Raw genomic sequence first — 18,085 nt, forward strand, 5'->3', positions numbered from 1 at the left:
GATCTTGAGAAAGAAAAATGAAGTTGGAGGAATCATGCTACCTAATATGAAACTACACTATAAGCCCATTGTCAACAAAACAGCATGGTACTGGCATAAAAAACGGACACATAAGTCAATGGAACAGAAGAGAGAGCCTAGGAATAAACCCACACCTTTATAGTGAGTTAATATTTGACAGAGGAATCAAGCACATACAATAGGCTAAAAATAGTTTATTCAATAAATGGTGTTGGAAAAATTGGACAGATACATGCAGAAAAATGAAACTAGACCACCTTACACCACATGAAAGGATACATTCGAAATGGATTAAAGACTTAAATGTTACACCCAAAACCATAAAAATCCTAGAAGAAAACATAGGCAGTAAAATATATGACATTGCTCATAGCAATATTTTTTCTGACATATCTCCTCAGGCAAGGAAACAAAAGAAAAAAAAAACAAATGGGAGAAACATCATTTTAAAATTGGTTTCACTTGGTGGTTAAAAACGAAAGGATGGGATAACCCGCCACCCCCACCCTACACTCCCACGGATCAGAACGTCCAGGCCACAGCAGCCACAGTTCTGCTGGCCCTGAGGGGTAACTGGTACAGAATGGTGTGGCAACCTAAGCTGGTTCTGGAAACTAATGTCCTGCTTTCCTGGTTTCTCTGCTCTCCCCTCTGGTGCCACTGACACCCAGACACCGCTATGTCACCTTTCAAAGGTGTTCTTACAGAAGCAGCGGGCAGAGACTGAGTAAGCAGGCCTGGATAGAACAACACACGGTCCCCATGTGTTACAGCGGGTGCGTTTGGTGGTTTTAAACTGCCCCTTTTAGTCTTTGTATTATCTGACAAAGGCCACCCGAGGGCCTCAAGGTACCCTTGTTTTTTCTTAACATCAGACACCAACTCTGCACAATACACTGCTCAGTTTCTTCACTCACACACATTGTCTCCCTCCTCCATTCTGCCAACATATAAGAAAACACAAAGTTATATAGGTGCATTATTTATATGAACAAAGATTGAAAGCCTAAATGTTTACTCAATAGTTAATTATATTTTGTTATATAGTATGAACTATTAGACTTAAAAATTTAAGTTTTTAAAAAAATATATCAAGGAAAGCTCAATAAAAAATAAGATATAATATTGTAAAGCCCAAGTATGATACCTTTAAAGAAATATTAAAAATTAAAAGAATATATTGAAATATTAGCTGACAGTAAAAAGTACAGAATTTTTTTTGGGGGGGGTTACTCATTTGTTTTCCAGATTTTGTATGTACATGCATTACTTTTATGATCACACCCACATATACTCACTCCTTACTCCTTTCTCTGCCATTTATTTCTCTTAAGATCTTATTTATTCATTTTTAGAGAAGGGGAAGGGAGGCAGACAGAGGGAGAGAAACACTGATCGGTTTCCTCTTGCACACCCCAACTGGGGACCCAGCTCAGGCATGTGCCCTGCCTGGGAAATTGAACCGGAGACATTTCGGTTTGCAGGACAGTGTCTAACCTGGGGAGCCATATCAGTCAGGGCTCCCTGCCATTTCTTTGAGGAGGAATCAAAGGTAGAAATGCTGATGTGATGTGATGAAATAATCAGATTTTTCTTAAAAAAAATTAAAGAACTATGACTTAAAAAGCACAACTTGTTTCAGTGAAATGGCAGATTCTGAACCATTAACCTGTGTGTATATTACACGCACATAAGACGCCAGTAGGCAGAGACTGGAACCTGTCCTCGAGTCCACACGGCACCATTTGGTTGCTCGGCACTGCTGCTTGTCTGTGTGGTGCCTGAGGCACAGGCACCCACCGTGCAGAGGCTGCAATAGGGTATAATATCAGCTGTCAACTAATCTGCACTGTGAGGGAACAGCCACGAAGACCAGACATTCCCAAATCCTGGCTCCTTTCTGAGCCTTATTATTCCACAGTCCATTTCCACTGAGAAAATGGACGAGCACGCCCCAATCCAGACTCATGATTCCCCACAAACTGGATGTTACATGAAACTTAACCTCACCTTTCAGCACGCTCCTCTCCAAAACCTGGACATTATCCCCAATGCCTCTTCCTCTCTGCAACCTATCAAACCACCCACCAAGCCCAGGTGCTAATAGATGCCAGTTCTAGAGGCCATGACTGTATGGTCTGAGAAAGCTGTAGGTGTCATGAAAACAGCGGGGACTTCTGAATTCAGACCCCCGTTTAAATTTGGCCCCATCACCTACTAAGTGTGTGACCTTGGGCAAAACCCCGAATGTGCCTGAGTTTCCTTTCCCTCACTACACAATGTCCCATGGAAATACTGCAAACCTCATTCACTCACAAGGGAACGTCGAGTGATCAGTGGTGAACAGCAGCCACTCCGGTAGGACAGACCACGTCTGCAGAAACAGTGTACAGCAGAAATGGCTGATGCGATTGGAGCACATTGGAGGGGATGGAATCTAGACTGGAGTGGAAATATCAGGGAACATTTTCAGGGGAAACTAACACTTAAACTAAGTCCTATGAGGGGGCAGATAACTACAGGTTGAGGATACGGACACTGTACCAGTAGAGGAACAGCAAATGTGAAGTTCTGAGGTCAAGAGACAAACAGGCACCTGGAAGGTAATGGAAGTAGTCGAGCTGGATGGAAACTAGACCGTGAGGATGAGAAGTGGCCTGGGGTACAGTTGGTGCGATCGAAATGGTCTGCAGGTTTGGGTAACCGGCAATGGAGGGTTTTAAGCATGGAAATGACATAAAAATGCATACAAAGTGCTTACACTTTTGAGTGCTAGTCCTGAGTACTGTAACTGCCTTCATTTTTACCACTCTGCAGTCTGGTTTTATGCTGTCCAGAAATTTACAATCCAACATCTTTTTTTCTTAAGCTGGCCTCTTCCTATTAGATGTGTTAGACTATTTTGAAAAAGCTATTACTTTTTTTTCGTCAATTTACTTGGTGAATTCTAGGCCGACATGTAAAGAGAAAAGCCTATCAGTCTCCACCTGGGGTCCCGGAGAACTAGAAGAACAATAAGAAGGTTAATTTGTTGTCTAAGTCATTAAACCCCAGAAACTCTCCACCTAACTGACCACACTAACTTCTCAATGCCAACTGCTGTGCTAAGTAGTATTTCTTTATAAGACACCGCGCATCAGCCTCATCATTTTGTGGCCTAACAGGGGCCAATCTTCCCATTCCACCTGGGGAAGCGCTGCTGGTTCAGGCATTTAGTGCCACCTGAGGCAGCACGGGCTGACTGCTTTGCTGAAAGCTTACATTCCACCACCGAGGAATACGGGTCACACTTTGAAATCCACCCAGTAACCCCAGGTCTCACTGGAGAGTCCCTTATTAGCTCCATCCAGTAACCTATGAACACTGATATTTGTAAAAAACCTAAATTAGTGAAATGAATTAAAAACTTTATCATTCCCATGGAATTAAGAGCCATTCACTGAGAAAAGCAATTAACATATTTCTGTCCCTTGCAAATGACTACTAAAGCTTAACTGCAGGGACCTCCTTACCTTCCTGAGAAAGGATGGCTTTCTGCACATAAAGCAGATTATACATAAAATTATTCTCCACACCCTTATCCTTAATTCCACATATTCATTATTTCTAATTTGGAAAGGAACCTGATAAGGCTAGAGGCATTAGGCTACATTCTCATGAGTTTTAACAATTTTACTGTAGATTAATTGGTGTCAATGGACAACAGTAATTTCTAACAGGGTGCTTTTGAAGATCAAAACTATTACTATGCACTGTTAAACAACCAGAGTTCTGTTGTACTGAAGGGACCACATTTTTAAGAGTATAAATTTAGCCTTTGATATGCATAAAGGGAAGGAATACTTGCAAAACAAAGCAGAAGTGATTTTGTATCATACTGCTTCACTTGAAATATGTCAACAAATATTAGCATTTCCACCTGTTTTATTTATCATTTCTAACACAACCTAATTCCAGCTCCTGCAGCTTCTCCCACCATCCCCAGAGTACAACCTGTTTCCAAACAGCCTCCACTCTGTCTCTCTTCCAAAGAGAGGTCGTCCACCGCAGCTCCCCTGAGATCTGACTGCAGGTAAAGCTCTCCACGCCCTGGGGCCCTGCGCCTTCAGAAGGAGCTGGTGGGAGGTGTGGCCAGGTCCAGCTTCAGGGAGAGGGAATCTGGGACTTGCCCGCTGGTTGGTACAAAAGCAGTGGCCCTTTCCTCTCCATCCCTGCCCCCTACTCTTAGTCTTATTTTCTTTTTACTTCTTCTCATCATTCTTAACTGACATGTCTCCTGTCAACCACATTGCAAGAACGTGCTCTGAGAAGAAAGCACTTTCTGACCACCCCCACCAGGTAAGCTTCTGAGACAGAGAAATACATAAGCTGATCACATCACAGAATGCTAAGGGGTAGTGGGAGGAGTGAGTAGCGTTGCCAGGCCAGGCCGCATGGGGTGTCTGGCACTGCACTGACTGGGAGGTGGGAAAGGCTTTCTGGAGAAGGTGACCGGCTGGGGGGCCTAAGACAAGCTGGTGTCTCCGGGCGAAAGGCTATCATTGCAGGAAAAACTGACATGAGGCTTTTTTCTGAGAAGGCAAGAGGGAGGAAGGGAAAGGATACTAATTACAAAGCAATTTTTACACCAACCCTGTGCTACCCCTTTCACCTGTTCAACATTCAAACTGATCTGAGGTGGAGGTGGAACTCTGTGAGGCAACATCTCAGAGACGGAGTTTACGCCACTGGCGTGGCTGATACTGTTCTGGGAGTGCCCACAGGACGGGCAGAGCTGGAAGCTCAGGGGTCCCAGACTTCACAACCACAAAGGGAGATGTTAGCGCCTTAGGTCTGTGACTCCGGTTTCCTTCCCATTGCCCCCAGGTACACACTTCCCAGCAAAAGACTGAACAACTTCAAAACACAAGAGGGAATAGTCCACCACTTCCTCCTTCCTACCATTAGACAAAACCTCAGTTGAGGCCAAAGGTTTCAGAGTCTTTTTAAAAAACCACTTTCAAATGCAAACGTTTGCTGTAAACAGAAACAGAGATGGCCTTCCCTGCTGTGGGGCCCATTTACCGAGGCTCCTCTCTGGCCTCCAGCTGGAGAGAGTCTGCTCCACCCATCATCTCGGCCATTCCCAAGCACCGCCCCTGGCACTGCCCACTCTGGCATGCCGCAGCCTTCTCCCAGGTCACAGATCACCCGGGTGAGGGAGTTCTCAAAGTAGTGCATCGCCGACAAAACCTCACCTCCGTGAGAGACACAAGTTACTCAACACATGAACACGGTCTCTTCTCTGCAACACATCCTGGTTCTGGGCACGGGTGGGGCCTGCTGCACCTTCCCTGCCTCATGTCACGCCATGAACCAGATGGTTCATCCTAAGGTTAGTTTCTGGGCGCAAGATGGCCTGAAGATAACACAGCTGGGTCAAAATTAGAACAAAATTAATGAAAATAATAAACAAAACTAATAGAAAATTAAAAGCAAATTAGTATTACCATTTGTTAGTTCATTAACATTCTGGCTCTGTGAATCAACAAAAAATGAAAATATCCAATTTTCTTTTCCAAGACTTATCAATATTAAGAAGAACCTTTTCTGAGGTCATGGGCTTTTGGCATTAAGGTCTAGAGAGAAAACACCAGCAGGCTGGGAGACTCACGGCCTTCCTAATATTGTCTCTGTGACACACTTGTCTCCACCTAAGAACTTCCTTTAAGCTATTTCAGTGCTCACTTAGAGCTACTAATGTTCAGTTTCTAAAGTATTTCTCTCCTACTTGGCACATTCACTACAGCAAGTAAGCACTGTCGTAGCAAAATAATCATTGTTGTTGTTGCTATTGTCGTTATTAGAGCAGCCAGAGCTAACCAACGACATTTACCAGTCACCCTGATAAGCACCACAGAGGTATGTCATTGGTCTTCGCAATATTCGTCCAGGGTAGACATTCTTATTATCACTGTTTTCTCACAGGGAATGCACAGCCCAGAAAAGCAACTTCCCGAGATGCCCTCACACTAGGATATCAGAGCCACTGCGTTACTACACAGTTTTACAGACAGAGGAACTGAGGTGATGAATGGAGTGACTGTACCCAGTGGGGAAGTTAGTGAAGGAGGTGGCCAAAAAGACAGAGGCCTTTCCTAGTCATTCAACATATTATTCTGACCCAAATACGTCATCATTGCTAGCTGGGGACAGTTTAATGCTAAATAAGAGAGATACTTGTCTTTGACATTCGGGGAGTTCAAGGGTTTGAAGGCAGCTTTATCAGCATGATGCTTTCTCCGGCAGGAATGATGTGTGTGCCCAAGCAGCGTTTCCATTAGCAGCTCAGAAGCCCAAATGAGCAAGAGTCTTGGAAGTCACTCTATCATACCAGAGGGCTCTATGCACATAGCAGGGCATCCTGAAACAGGGGGTCCCAAATGCAAGTTCAAATCTACCCATTACAGTTGGGAATAAACAGCTCCTCCTGTCCTGGGGTCCAGCTCACCTGTTTCCCCCCTACGCACTATTAGTGCCCTATTAATAATCAGCTGGGGCACAGAGGCTGTCTGTGCCCAGCCACAGGGACTGTCTCATTCCTGCAGCAGTCTCACATGACCTTACTCCCTTCCCAACAGTTCCCCAGAAGTGCTCCCAATCAAGCATGAAAGTAAATTAGATTTTGGTTTAACCAGGATTAGATTCACAACACCAAGAAATGAAGTGCAGTTATCTAATCTGGCAGGCCAGTCCCAGACTTCCTGGCCACTTCCCACAGGCTGCTCTCGCTAAAGCCCTCTCCTAAGCCAAGCTTTAAATACAGTGAAATCACAGCATGTTGGTAAAGAAATGCACTGTATTTTGCTCAGCCACATTTTCGGCACAAGCTTTTTTAATTCCTTTTTTTATTTATTTATGTTTAGAAACAAAACTGATTATTGTATTACAGGATATTATTTTGCATACAGATATTATTATTGCTTTCTAGAGTTACACTGTTCACACATAAGCATAAAAAGAAGAATTTAAGCCATTTACATGGATATGGAATTAGTACTACCCACATATAATATCCATCCTGATTTTTCCCTCAAATATTTGGGCAAAAAAGTGTGCATTATACACAGCAAAATACGGTAACTCTTCAAATGCCATGCACTTAACTCTTAATGCTGATGCCTGCCCAGCACTGGGAGAGACTGGCTAGTCTGTTCATCAGGAGAGCTGCTAGGTGTCAGCCTGTGAAATGCGCAATGGCCCTGCGTTGCATCAGAAGTGACTTCCTGGACACCATGGAGGAAGGAGCCTCCTGGGCTTGGGCGAAGCCCATCTGCTCTCTGTGGAGAAGCAGTTTGTTCTCATGGCTCATTTTACTCTCACTATCACTCTATCTGAAATACCAAGGACTGAGTGCCATGCAAAGCCCCGACTATGGAGAAAATCAGACATGAACAAAGGAGAAGAGGGGTGGGAAACTGGTATTTAGAAAGTATGAAGGAAGTACTCCTATGATGCAACAACAAAAACATCTCAAACAGCCCAATCAAAAAATGGGCTAAGGATTTGAATGGACATTTCTCCACAGAAAATAGGGCCCATAAGCACATGAGAAGATGCTCAACATCAGTAGCCATCAGGGAAATTAAAAAAAGAAACCATAATGAGACGCAGCTTCTCACCTATTTGGATGACTGTAACTGAAAAAACAGAACAAATGGAAAACAAGAATCAGCAGGGACGAGAAGAAATCGGAACCGCTGTGCACTGCTGGCGGGAACGACGGAAAGGTGCAGTGGCTACAGAAAACAGTGGACATGGCTGTGGAGAAGCAATTCCTCAAAAAGTCAAACCCAGAATTACAGTATGCTCTAGCGAGTCCACTTCCGAGTGTACACCCAACAGAAGTGGGAGCAGGGACTCAAACAGAGAAGTGCTCACCACACGCACGGCAGCAGTGTTCACGACACACACGAGGCGAGGCCACCCCATTGCTCCTCAGCAATGAACAAACAGAATGTGATACACACACACACACAGGAATATTATTCAGCCTTAAAAAGGAGGGAAATTCTGAAACACACTACAACATCAATGAACCCTGAAGACCCTCCACTATTCAATATTCAATACTTAAATATTTTTTTAATTCATGTACTTTTTGTGTGTTTAAGGCCGGGGGGAGAAGCCGAGGAGAGGTGGGACTAGCAAAGAAAACGCCAGGAGGCTCTGTCCCGAAAGCCTGGTAAAGGAAGTATTTTTAGAAGAGGCTAGAACATTTTCTAGCCTTCTAGGGAGTCAAACTCATTTTCACCAGGGGCCACATCAGCCTCGCAGTTGCCTTCAAAGGGCCGAATGAAAACTTCAACTCCCTCACAGTTAAGGAGTAGTTCCATTTATACGGCCCTAAAATTATTTTGGCCCTTGAAGGCAACCACGAGGCTAATGTGGCCCCCGATGAAAATGAGCTTGACACCCCTGGTATATGTTCAAAACACTCTAGAGAAACACTGATTCTTCCGCAGCCAATGAGGACACAGGGGGCCTATCCAGGTCTTTCTCCTCAGACTGTGTCTCTTTCTACTACACGCCACATCACTTCCTTGCTTAAACAGACCAAGCACACTCTGGCCTTGCATCCGGTCCTGTTCTTCTCTCTGCCCGAAATGACTGTCCCCCATCTTTGCATGGCTGTATTCCTCATTTCGTTCAGGTCTCAAGTCAAAGATTCCTGCAGACAGGTCTTCCCCATCCCTCCTCCTTCATTCTCTGAGGGTTTTTTGTTTGTTTGTTTGTTTTTACTTTCTCCTATAATCACTGCTGGATGCACATTTAGCCTGCCTCCCTCTAAAATGGAAGATCCATTAGAACAGGGACTACCTCAGTTTTGTGTTTGTATTCCCAAACCTAAGAGCAGCTCCTGGCATGCAGACGGCACACGATATTGATTGAGTGAATAAACAAATGGGCAACGCAGAGTAAGTTAGGGTAATAATGACCAGACAAAGTTCCCTCAGTGTGCTCTTCAACCAAAATATCAAAGTGGCCAATGCATCTGTCACATTAACATGGCAACTGGGGTTTGGTCCAAACAAGTAACTCTGAAGTTTGTGGATGCCATTACTATTTGACATAGTAATGTCAAATTTTGACTAGTTGCTGGCAGTACAGTGATGGGTTTTACTCTGTCCCTGCCTTCGAAGATCTCATGGTCTCCCAGGGAGGCTGGGGATCACTACAGTAAGTTCTGGACACGGATGAAACAAAGAACGACTAACCTGGGAGGCCGGGAGGGGCCAGGCAGAAGCAAGTATTCATACGTGCGCCACGTATTCTATGGACAAGTCCATACAACCCATAGGAAACAGGGACAAGCAATTACTCCCACTCTTACCCTGCAACCAACCAGAGGGCTCCACTGCTTTCCTAATTGCCAGGCAACCTTTCTCCACGTTGGCATTCTTCCCTTGACAACTGCTTCAATATTTCTCACAATCTAGCTACAGTCTTTAACTCACATGCATGGACACACAGAGGTTTTGTGAAACTTTCTGTTCTCAAGTCATCAAACATTGCAGCCTTTGGCTTAAGATGCATTTCTATCTCTGGCCCCCTATGTCCCATCATGCCTTCCAAGCACCGATCAAACCTCATGATGCGAAATATATGCCTCAAAGTATCCTACCAACCAAAGCATCAAGTCACTTTAGCTGCACAGTTTTCCCAGTTCAGCAGCCCAGCAGGCTTAGGTTGCTCATTTACAGTTAATGAACCCAAACTAGCTTTTTTGTATGGCAGTAGAATCAACAGCTGCTGATTCTGGATTTTCCCACCCAAAGTCTCAAGGTTTAATCTCTTTGCTGAGTACAAGAAATATCTCGAAAGATTTGCATATATAAATTCCTCTACAGTCTCAGTCATTCCTCCCGATAACACTCTTTGTGTTCAGCAACAGAAAAGGAACATTTAGAAAAAGGACAGCTCTGGGCCCCCAGTAAATATATACTCTATAAATGGAACTGTTTATCTGTGCAATTCACATTATTCTCTCCTGTTTCTTTAAGGAGTGAAAAATACCACTGCCAGGAATCTGGGTGGGGTTGGGGGGAGTTCAAGAAAATAACTGCATATAATTTAGCTCTGCCATGACATACCCTTATTGATGTAAAAAAATAAAAGATAAAAATCCATGTTCTAACTATTATCTATCAATTTCCTGAGCTTTTTCTGGCTTCTCTAATTCTGTGATCTCACCAACACAAACCTGTTTCCCAGAATCTACAGATTATTTAAAATGTTATCTTGGTTTTGTGAAATTTGATTCCTTTGATTAAAAACTAAATTTGTGATCTTTGCTCATCAACAACTTCTTACTTGTGCTATAAATGCAGGTTTTACCTTCCAGTTAGCCTGACGTTGGAAGAAGCTGTCACGTGACTCACATTCAGTAAATTGGCTTCAGGTAGCTGTTAAAACAGCACCCTTGAGTTTACCACCACAGTCCCTACTCCGGACAGGTACCCCTACTTAAAGTTCTGGCACCTAAAATCTGGTAGCCACAATCCCGAAAGCACTGTGCTTCCTTAATATGAAAGAATCTTGGAATTAATTTTAAAACTTTCCGATTGGCCAAAATGCTTCCCTCAGAATCTAGGTTTTCTGTGGCCCTCTTAGTTCCTGACCACCCGCTGGTCTTTCACGAACCTCCTCTTCTCACACCACATTTCTCCTCCTTCCTGTGCCTTTGACCCCCACCTGCTTCAGCCCCCCTTGATCTACTTCCCCTTGTCGGCTGGGTTTGATGCCTGGCCTCAGCGCCACGTTCTGAGTGCTTCCCCAGGACCCGGTCTCCAGCTGCCCATCTCAATGGCTTCCCTGGCTCGTTTCACCAACCCCAGCACTCTGCGACCCGCAGTGACTGAGCCAACTGTGTGTAACAGGAGCCTGGAGCCCTAACTGCAGGGATGGCAGAACCTAACTGTTGACACAGGCAGCCTATTATCCTTCATAGCACTAATTCCTCCTCTTCCTCTGAGTACACAGACAGGGCCAGAGGTCTCGGTGCCTGCATCTCCTCTGCAGTAAATAGGGGACAGAAGGGAAAGCCCTCTTGAATGAGGACCACCCTCTTTCTTACTGACAAATCTGCTTTTAGAGCTCTGGAATGCCTAGAATTCCTCAGCCACTTGACTGTATCCTTTTAATCGCATCCATTTCATTTTTATCAAAAACATTTATCTGGGTATTGAATAGAGATTACAATACAAATCAAGTCAAACAGGCTTATTAAATATTGGGTTGGCCAAAAATTCTGTTCAGTTTTTTCCATAAAATAAGACACTTTTTTCATTTTTACCAATAACTTGACTGATGTGGCTATTTTGAGCATATTGGCCGTCTCCCACATGGTATAATGTGACTGTTCTCAATTAATGTCTCAGTTTGGTCGCTGTCACCTTCAACCGGTCTGCCTGCCCATGGGGCACGGTCCAGAGAGAAATCTCCAGCATGAAACTGCACAAACCACTTTTGGAACGTCCCAGCAGTCGCAGCACCTTCTCCATACACTGCACAAACCTCGTTTTTTCTCTTGTTTTTACCTTTCTTGAATAATAAAGCATAATATGCCAAATATGTTACGTATTTTATTTCATCTTCAATATTAAAATGGCTACACAAAAATTCACGAATTTTGATTTTGTTTAAAAATACACTTTGATATGATAGCTGTCACCAAACAACCTCACGAAATTGTTTCAAGTAAATTCAAGACCACTCAGCACTACTAGAGCCATCCTATGGGGAAAAAAAAACCAAACAAACTTTCTGGTCAACCTGTTAAAATATACTTTCCCAGGAACACGTGATCAAGCGCTGTGAGCAGCTGCAGAAATGTATGAAGGGAAACCCCACACAAACGGTGGACCTGGGCTCAACTCCCAAGTCCACCATTTATAGTCTGTATCATCTTGGTAAATGTTTTCACCTCTTTATGCCTCAATTTCCGTACCTGTAACATGGACATAATAGCAAGTATCTCATAGGATTTTTTTTTAAGATTTATTTTTTATTTTTAGGGAGGGAGGGAAATAATGTGAGAAATACCAATTGGTTGCTTCTCACACGCCCCTGACTGGGGATCTGGCCAGCAATACAGGCATGCCGTGACCAGGAATCAAATCGGTGACCTTTCAGTTTGTGGGATGATGCTCAAGCCACTGAGCCACACCAGTCAGAGTTCTCATTGGTTTTTTGACAAGGGGACAGGTAAATACCTGGGAAACGCTTAGAAATTGTTAGGTATTACCAACCAGTGAATTAATAGCTAAAAGGCCTAACAACTAAACCTATTGCCAAACATTGGGAATTAAGAGACCAGGATTTTAGACAAAATTCTGTCATTTTGTGGCCTCTGGAGTCAATTAAAAATGGTTGTAAATTCTCTGTCACACCCCTCCTTGGAGAGGTGAGCTCTATTTCTTCACCCTTTGAAGCGAGGCTAAGCACAGACAGCTGTTCTGACCAATAGAGCACACTTTCAGTCCTACATTGTAAACCAACTGTCAGCTTCCACCTCCTCCTTCTTGGAGCCCAGCTGCCCCACGGGGAAGACACCCAAGCAGGCACACGGGCAGGCACCGTCCAGGAGAACTGAGGGGACCCCCCAGGCCACAGCCTGCACTGAGTTACCAACCATGTGATCAAGTCGGTGTGGAAGTGGGTCTTCCAGCTGTAGTTACAGACACAGGCCCAGCCCCTTGAGCTTGGCCCTTAAATTGCAAAATCATGAGCAAATCAGATTGTCAGTTTAACTCTCTACATTTTGGGTCAGTTTGTCACACAGCCAAAAAACCTCTTAAATCAGTTCTTCAAATTCTATACTTATAAAAAGAGAAAGGGAGAGAAGAGGCAAGGTGTTCATTCATTAAACATTCCTAAAATACCTACTATGTGCCAAACTTTGGCAGGTCTTGACACTGCCCTTCCACTGCTTTTAGTTTGTGGCTGAGACAGACTTTAAACACCTCATTACAATGAAGCGAGATTCTATAGACCCAGAGGATGAAGAAGCATAAAGGGGTGTGGGAACAGTAGGTGAAGGCGCGGCCCTTCCAGCTGCAATATTGTGTAACTCGCTGAAGACCAGTCAGTACACCTGTGAGGTGGCCACTCCAAGATAGTCCTACAAGATAATCCATCTAGAGAGCAATTTTCTCCCATGTAAATCGACTCCTGGATTAGAGTATCAGCGCAAATGTGGGGTTTCAGCAAACCCTCAACAATTGGTGAAAGCAGGAAGTGACCTCTATAGCCTACATTCGGGAGCGAAATAATCTTATGAAAGAGGCTTTGAATAATGTGATAAGGAGAGAGTGAGGGAACTACAATTTCCAGGGCAACTAGGGTTTCAAAATAAATCGTGATGGGAAAATTTTATCCGTTCATTGTTTAATATTTAAAAGGCAAAAAAATTAAGTTAACTGCTTTGAACAAAGTATTCTCTGAGTTAGGCAAGAATATTTTTTTCATTCCCAGAGGTTTTCATGCTTGCCAGACAAGAACACACTCTGAAAGGAAGACTTTTATTTTGCTACATAAATGGGTAGTGGTCTTCCAGACAAGCATTCTGCAAATGCAGGTAAATTCAAGCCATACTCAGATAATGCTGCACCTTAGGACACCTTCTTCCCAAAGTCTGAGTTACTCTGAGAGCCAAGAGATGTGATTGTGAAATGGGGGCAAACTGCACACTGGCCCCTCGGATTTTACCAAGACAAAGATTTAACTGCTAAGCGAAAATCCATGAAGATAAAGAAGAAGGCTCAGGAGCCTTCCCTTGATGAGGTTTGGGAGAACTTAGGCGAATGCTGCTGACAGTGTGTCCATTCGGCTTCTCGGCCGTAGAGGAGGAAGACTGGACTTTCAAAGCACTTTTGATTTGGCTGCTGTTGAAGTCCTTCCTTAACCTCCCATTAGAAAAAGAAAAACATCCTTTGAGCCTTTGATAAGGACAGCTAATAGCCAAGGGGAGAAAAATAGCCAATTCATGCTTCTCAAGTTTTCCTTTTGAATTATCTTTGTTACTGCTAAGGACTAGTTTGCTTTGGTTAAAGTATCCACACTTGACATAAGCCATTTGTGGTCAAGGATAAATTAAAGTGTTTTGAATGTTCATAGGTAGAGGGCATTTTAATATCTCCTATAATCACCTCACAGGATCTGGAATAGCTATTGTTCAAACTAAAGACACAAAAGGAACACATTCATGAATTTCCTGTTTTCCATCTTAAGGTTCTCACACATGCAAAACGCCTCATGCCCAACACCCAGCTCTGTCTCCTCCTGTATCCCTCACGCCCAATCTCTCCCGCCTCTCTTTGTAACCAAGCCTCCCTGAAGCACAGCAGGCAGGGTTAACACCTGAACTGTTGACCAAAGCCTGCTGCTCTCACGAGCAAGTCCAGCAGACTACAACCAGAAGTGGATTCAAGCCAAATCCCCTTGTTCAGGATGTTATAAAGTCAGTGTCAACATTATTGTCAAAGAGTCAGTGACTCCTATGGCTAGAGAACCTTGCAGAAGGGATGAGCTCAGAAACCAGTGCCAATGAGAGAGGCCTCTTGTTTATAATACCCAGGATAATGCTGGGCCCTTTTAGAGTTTTTCCTGCTGTGAAATGCCTGGTGAACATCAGGCTGAATCTGACCGAGGGGTGACCTCTAGGTGGTGTTGAGTCTCCTGACCCAGCAAAGATATGGCATTAAAGAGCCCCCTGAGGGATTTTATTAGCTCTGCTTCCAGGTGAGGAGGAGGAACCAACCATCAGAAGAGGATGACACCTTTGCCCTCTAAGGTGTTCAGGCAAAACCAGTGTTTAAGAGACAAATTACAGTAAAAAGAAGAAACTCTACACCAAAGACTTAAAGTGAGAGATCCAAAACTGTGTTGGACCTGGGGGTCCATATGAATACTGATGTACAGATATTATAGAACAAGCGATGACTATTGCCCCGGGTAAATTGAATTAAGATTCAGAGTACACAAGGTATGACCTGCCCCCACCTCTACACGTGCTGCACACACCCCTTTGCCTTGCAAATTCTCTTTACACATACTGTAATTTAGAATATGTACAAAAGCTAAAAATAACTACCCCTACAGTGTTGCAACTACTCAATCTGCAGGGAAACTAGGATTGTGAGGGTCACTAAATCACTGAGCCTAAAAAGAAGGCTCCAAAGAAGCAAGAAATGAATGTGCAACACTGAAAAAGGAAGGCGTATTTGGTAAAGCATATGGTTAGGGCAGACACTTGTTTATTTGCTTAGGGACAAAACTGTGTCCTATAATGCTGAAATATTATTGCTCTAAGGAGTGAATAAACAAGGCACACGAGACAAAGGGCGGGGAGTGTTACTCCCCACCTGTGTTTTATGGATAACTCAGTTAATCTAACGTACTCCCTGACCGTGCCAACACTATTAAAGTCGAACCAGGTCTCCTCTCTCTCCATTCAGCCTTCTAGCCACATTTGACCTTAAATCAGTGATTCATTTTTACCACAGAGGTAATTGAACAGTACACCTCAGGTGAAAGTGTGAAAGCTGCCAGATAGAAATAAACAAAGTGAAAGCTGCCAGATAGAAATAAACAAGAGTCTCTGCAAGCTCTATGCCTTTAGTTTATTATTTTTAAATGACCTTAGTAGACCATTCAAAAAGACATCTCCTTACATTGTGTTAGTAATGGAGCTCTATTTTGGGTTCTATTTTGACCTGAAACCTCTCCCTGCATTTAAAACAGGCAAAAATCACTTAGGTCTTCTGGCCTTTTTCACCACCTTCCATTTTCCAATAAAGCCCTATTCTCTATCTCCCATCTTCTACATCACAAGGGAAAGCACAGGGAATAGGAAATGTCTATACCTCATTCCACCAACACCTCAAAATGCTACTTCAAACCTGAGCAGGCACCGCACTCCAATAAGATACTGAGACCAATAAGATACTGAGGCTGGGGCCGACAGCAATCCCTGCTGGGTACCAGTCGAAGACCTATTCAGTCTCCCATCTACACCCTCCTGCTTTCCCCATCATCCACCCTCTAACCCCAGTGAGGACTCTATCCTTTCATTTTTCCCTTCAAGGTGAATAATCTGACATCACCTGTATCTGCCTTCCAGCTGTTTTTACAAGGGTCTCCTTTTCTTCCCCTTTCCTTTCTTCAGCCATACTCAACAAGCACAGACCATTCACTCTACTTCTGTTCCCAGAAAGGGATCGGCGACAATGATAAGAGGAAAGCCCACAGGAAGTCTGCAGACACCCATCTCAGACTTTCTCCTCCCTCTGAGCATCCATTTCTGCAGGCTTCCATCTCTACTTTTCAGGTCTTCAAAGCCTTGGGGGCAGCGGGATGTGCCCCAGGCATCCCTAAAGTCATCAAAAAGGTGGCTTTGAGCATCTTACTGTTCACGTATTTGCATACCGTTTGAAGTAGCCTTTAGTTTCAAAGCAGGTCTCAAACACTCAAATGAATATGCTACAGCGAGAGCAAGGAATTGCAAATGCACTTGACTCAAAGACTCAGGAGTTCAGTCCCAGGCAAGGAATAAAGTTCTGAGGGCTTTGCGGTGCTTCCTCCCGACTCCCCTCCCCAGCGCGAGTTACTCATCTCCGCAGCGGCGAGACCACCTTAACTGAATTTAATCAAACGCATCACACGTGGGAGCCAAGTGGTAGATGTAATAATCCAATGAGCTCCCCAGGCCCGCCAAATTAGTTACCACCGGCTTAAACTCAGCTGGGATCCCCATATATTCTGCGAATACGAAAAGGAATGTTGTACACAAATTAGGGGAAATGGGTGGGAAAGGGACAGGGGGCCGCGGAGAGTAAAATGCCTTGGTGGCGTGGTCAGAGAGCTTGTTTCTTTTTTAAGCCACTTGTTTCAGACTGAAATTATCAAGCCAGTTCAGGTCATTTCCTGAGTAACACTACAAGTTAAAACAACATCCAGAAAATCGATTAATCTTTAATTGTGCAGTCTCCAGAATGGGAGTGCGAGGCTGGTGGAGTGTAGGGCTGGCGGGGGGGGGGGGGGTGGTTGTTGAAAAGCAAATGCCTACGAAGCCGGAGCTCCCAACCTCAGCTGTTTCTTACCTCACTCAGCTCGGCGGAGGAGTCGTTTCCGTATTTCATGGCAACTCCAGAATTCATGATTGCACTTTTCAGAGCTGAGCTCCTCCTCCTCCAGGTCTCCGAGCTTATGAGTTACGCTTAACAGGCTCGATATGCACTGCTTGGTCGCTTCTGGCACATTTTAATCTACACAGCCATGTTCACCCAGGACGGTGGTGAAGCCCAAACGGAGGATGCTAGTACTCCTAAAACGAACAGAGCCAGCTCGCATTTCACCGGCAAGCCATTGCTGCAGGAGGTTGGGTGGCGCGGCGCTCTCGCAGCTGCTGCAGCGGCCCAGCCGGCACGGGGAGCCGCCCGCGCGCGCCCACCGCCGGGTCCCGGAGCAGTGCCACACTGCGCGCCGCCTCACCACTCCCACGGAGCCTCGCCAACCGCCGAGGCCAGGTCGGAGGGCGCCTCCCAGCAGGATCCCACGCCCTAGAGGGCTTCGTCGAGCTCCCGAGGAAACCCGGGCGGCCGGGCGAGGGAGATCTCTCCTCGGGTTCCTGGGAAGGAAAGAAAGCTAGAGAGAGCCCGAGCGGGTCTGCACTTCACGCCGAAGTTTCCCTTTTGAATCGTCTGGAGTTGTAAGTGGTTTCTGATTGAACACAGCTGTCTAGCTGCTGGCTACGGAGTGCGCGGAGGAGGCGGGGCCAGAAAGAGAAAACGGGGGTGGAGGGAAGCGGTAGGAGGCAGAGCAGAGACAGAGATCTCTCCACCTTAGTGATTACAGGATCCGGGTCCAGGAGGGAGAGGAGAAAGGGGAAAAGCCACCTGAGTAATTGTGCAGAAAAATTAAAACCAAAAACAAAATTAAAACAAAAAAATTCCTTCCTGGAAGCCACTTTCCACGATTCAACAACGTCAGGACAAATCTGAACACTGTACATCAGGCCACGCCG

The 18,085-nt window shown here is 44.7% G+C and overlaps 1 protein-coding gene across 3 annotated transcripts in view; it reads right to left on the reverse strand.

Moving 5' to 3' along the window:
• The window catches only part of MCC (MCC regulator of Wnt signaling pathway), a 403,428-nt gene that overhangs the window by 243,923 nt on the left and 141,420 nt on the right, over positions 1–18,085 (reverse strand). Inside the window, exon 1 of one of the 3 annotated variants that reach the window (XM_037032293.1) lies at positions 17,163–17,809. The exons of the other annotated variants lie outside the window; for them this stretch is intronic. Coding sequence (XP_036888188.1) covers positions 17,163–17,219 — 57 coding nt within the window. The 5' untranslated portion in view covers positions 17,220–17,809. Of the gene's footprint in view, positions 1–17,162; positions 17,810–18,085 lie in introns of those variants that run through there. 3 annotated transcript variants of the gene reach the window in all.

Source organism: Sturnira hondurensis, unplaced genomic scaffold (genome assembly GCF_014824575.4).
Source record: "Sturnira hondurensis isolate 20B ecotype Veracruz unplaced genomic scaffold, ASM1482457v3 Scaffold0021354, whole genome shotgun sequence".
Lineage (NCBI taxonomy): Eukaryota > Metazoa > Chordata > Mammalia > Chiroptera > Phyllostomidae > Sturnira > Sturnira hondurensis.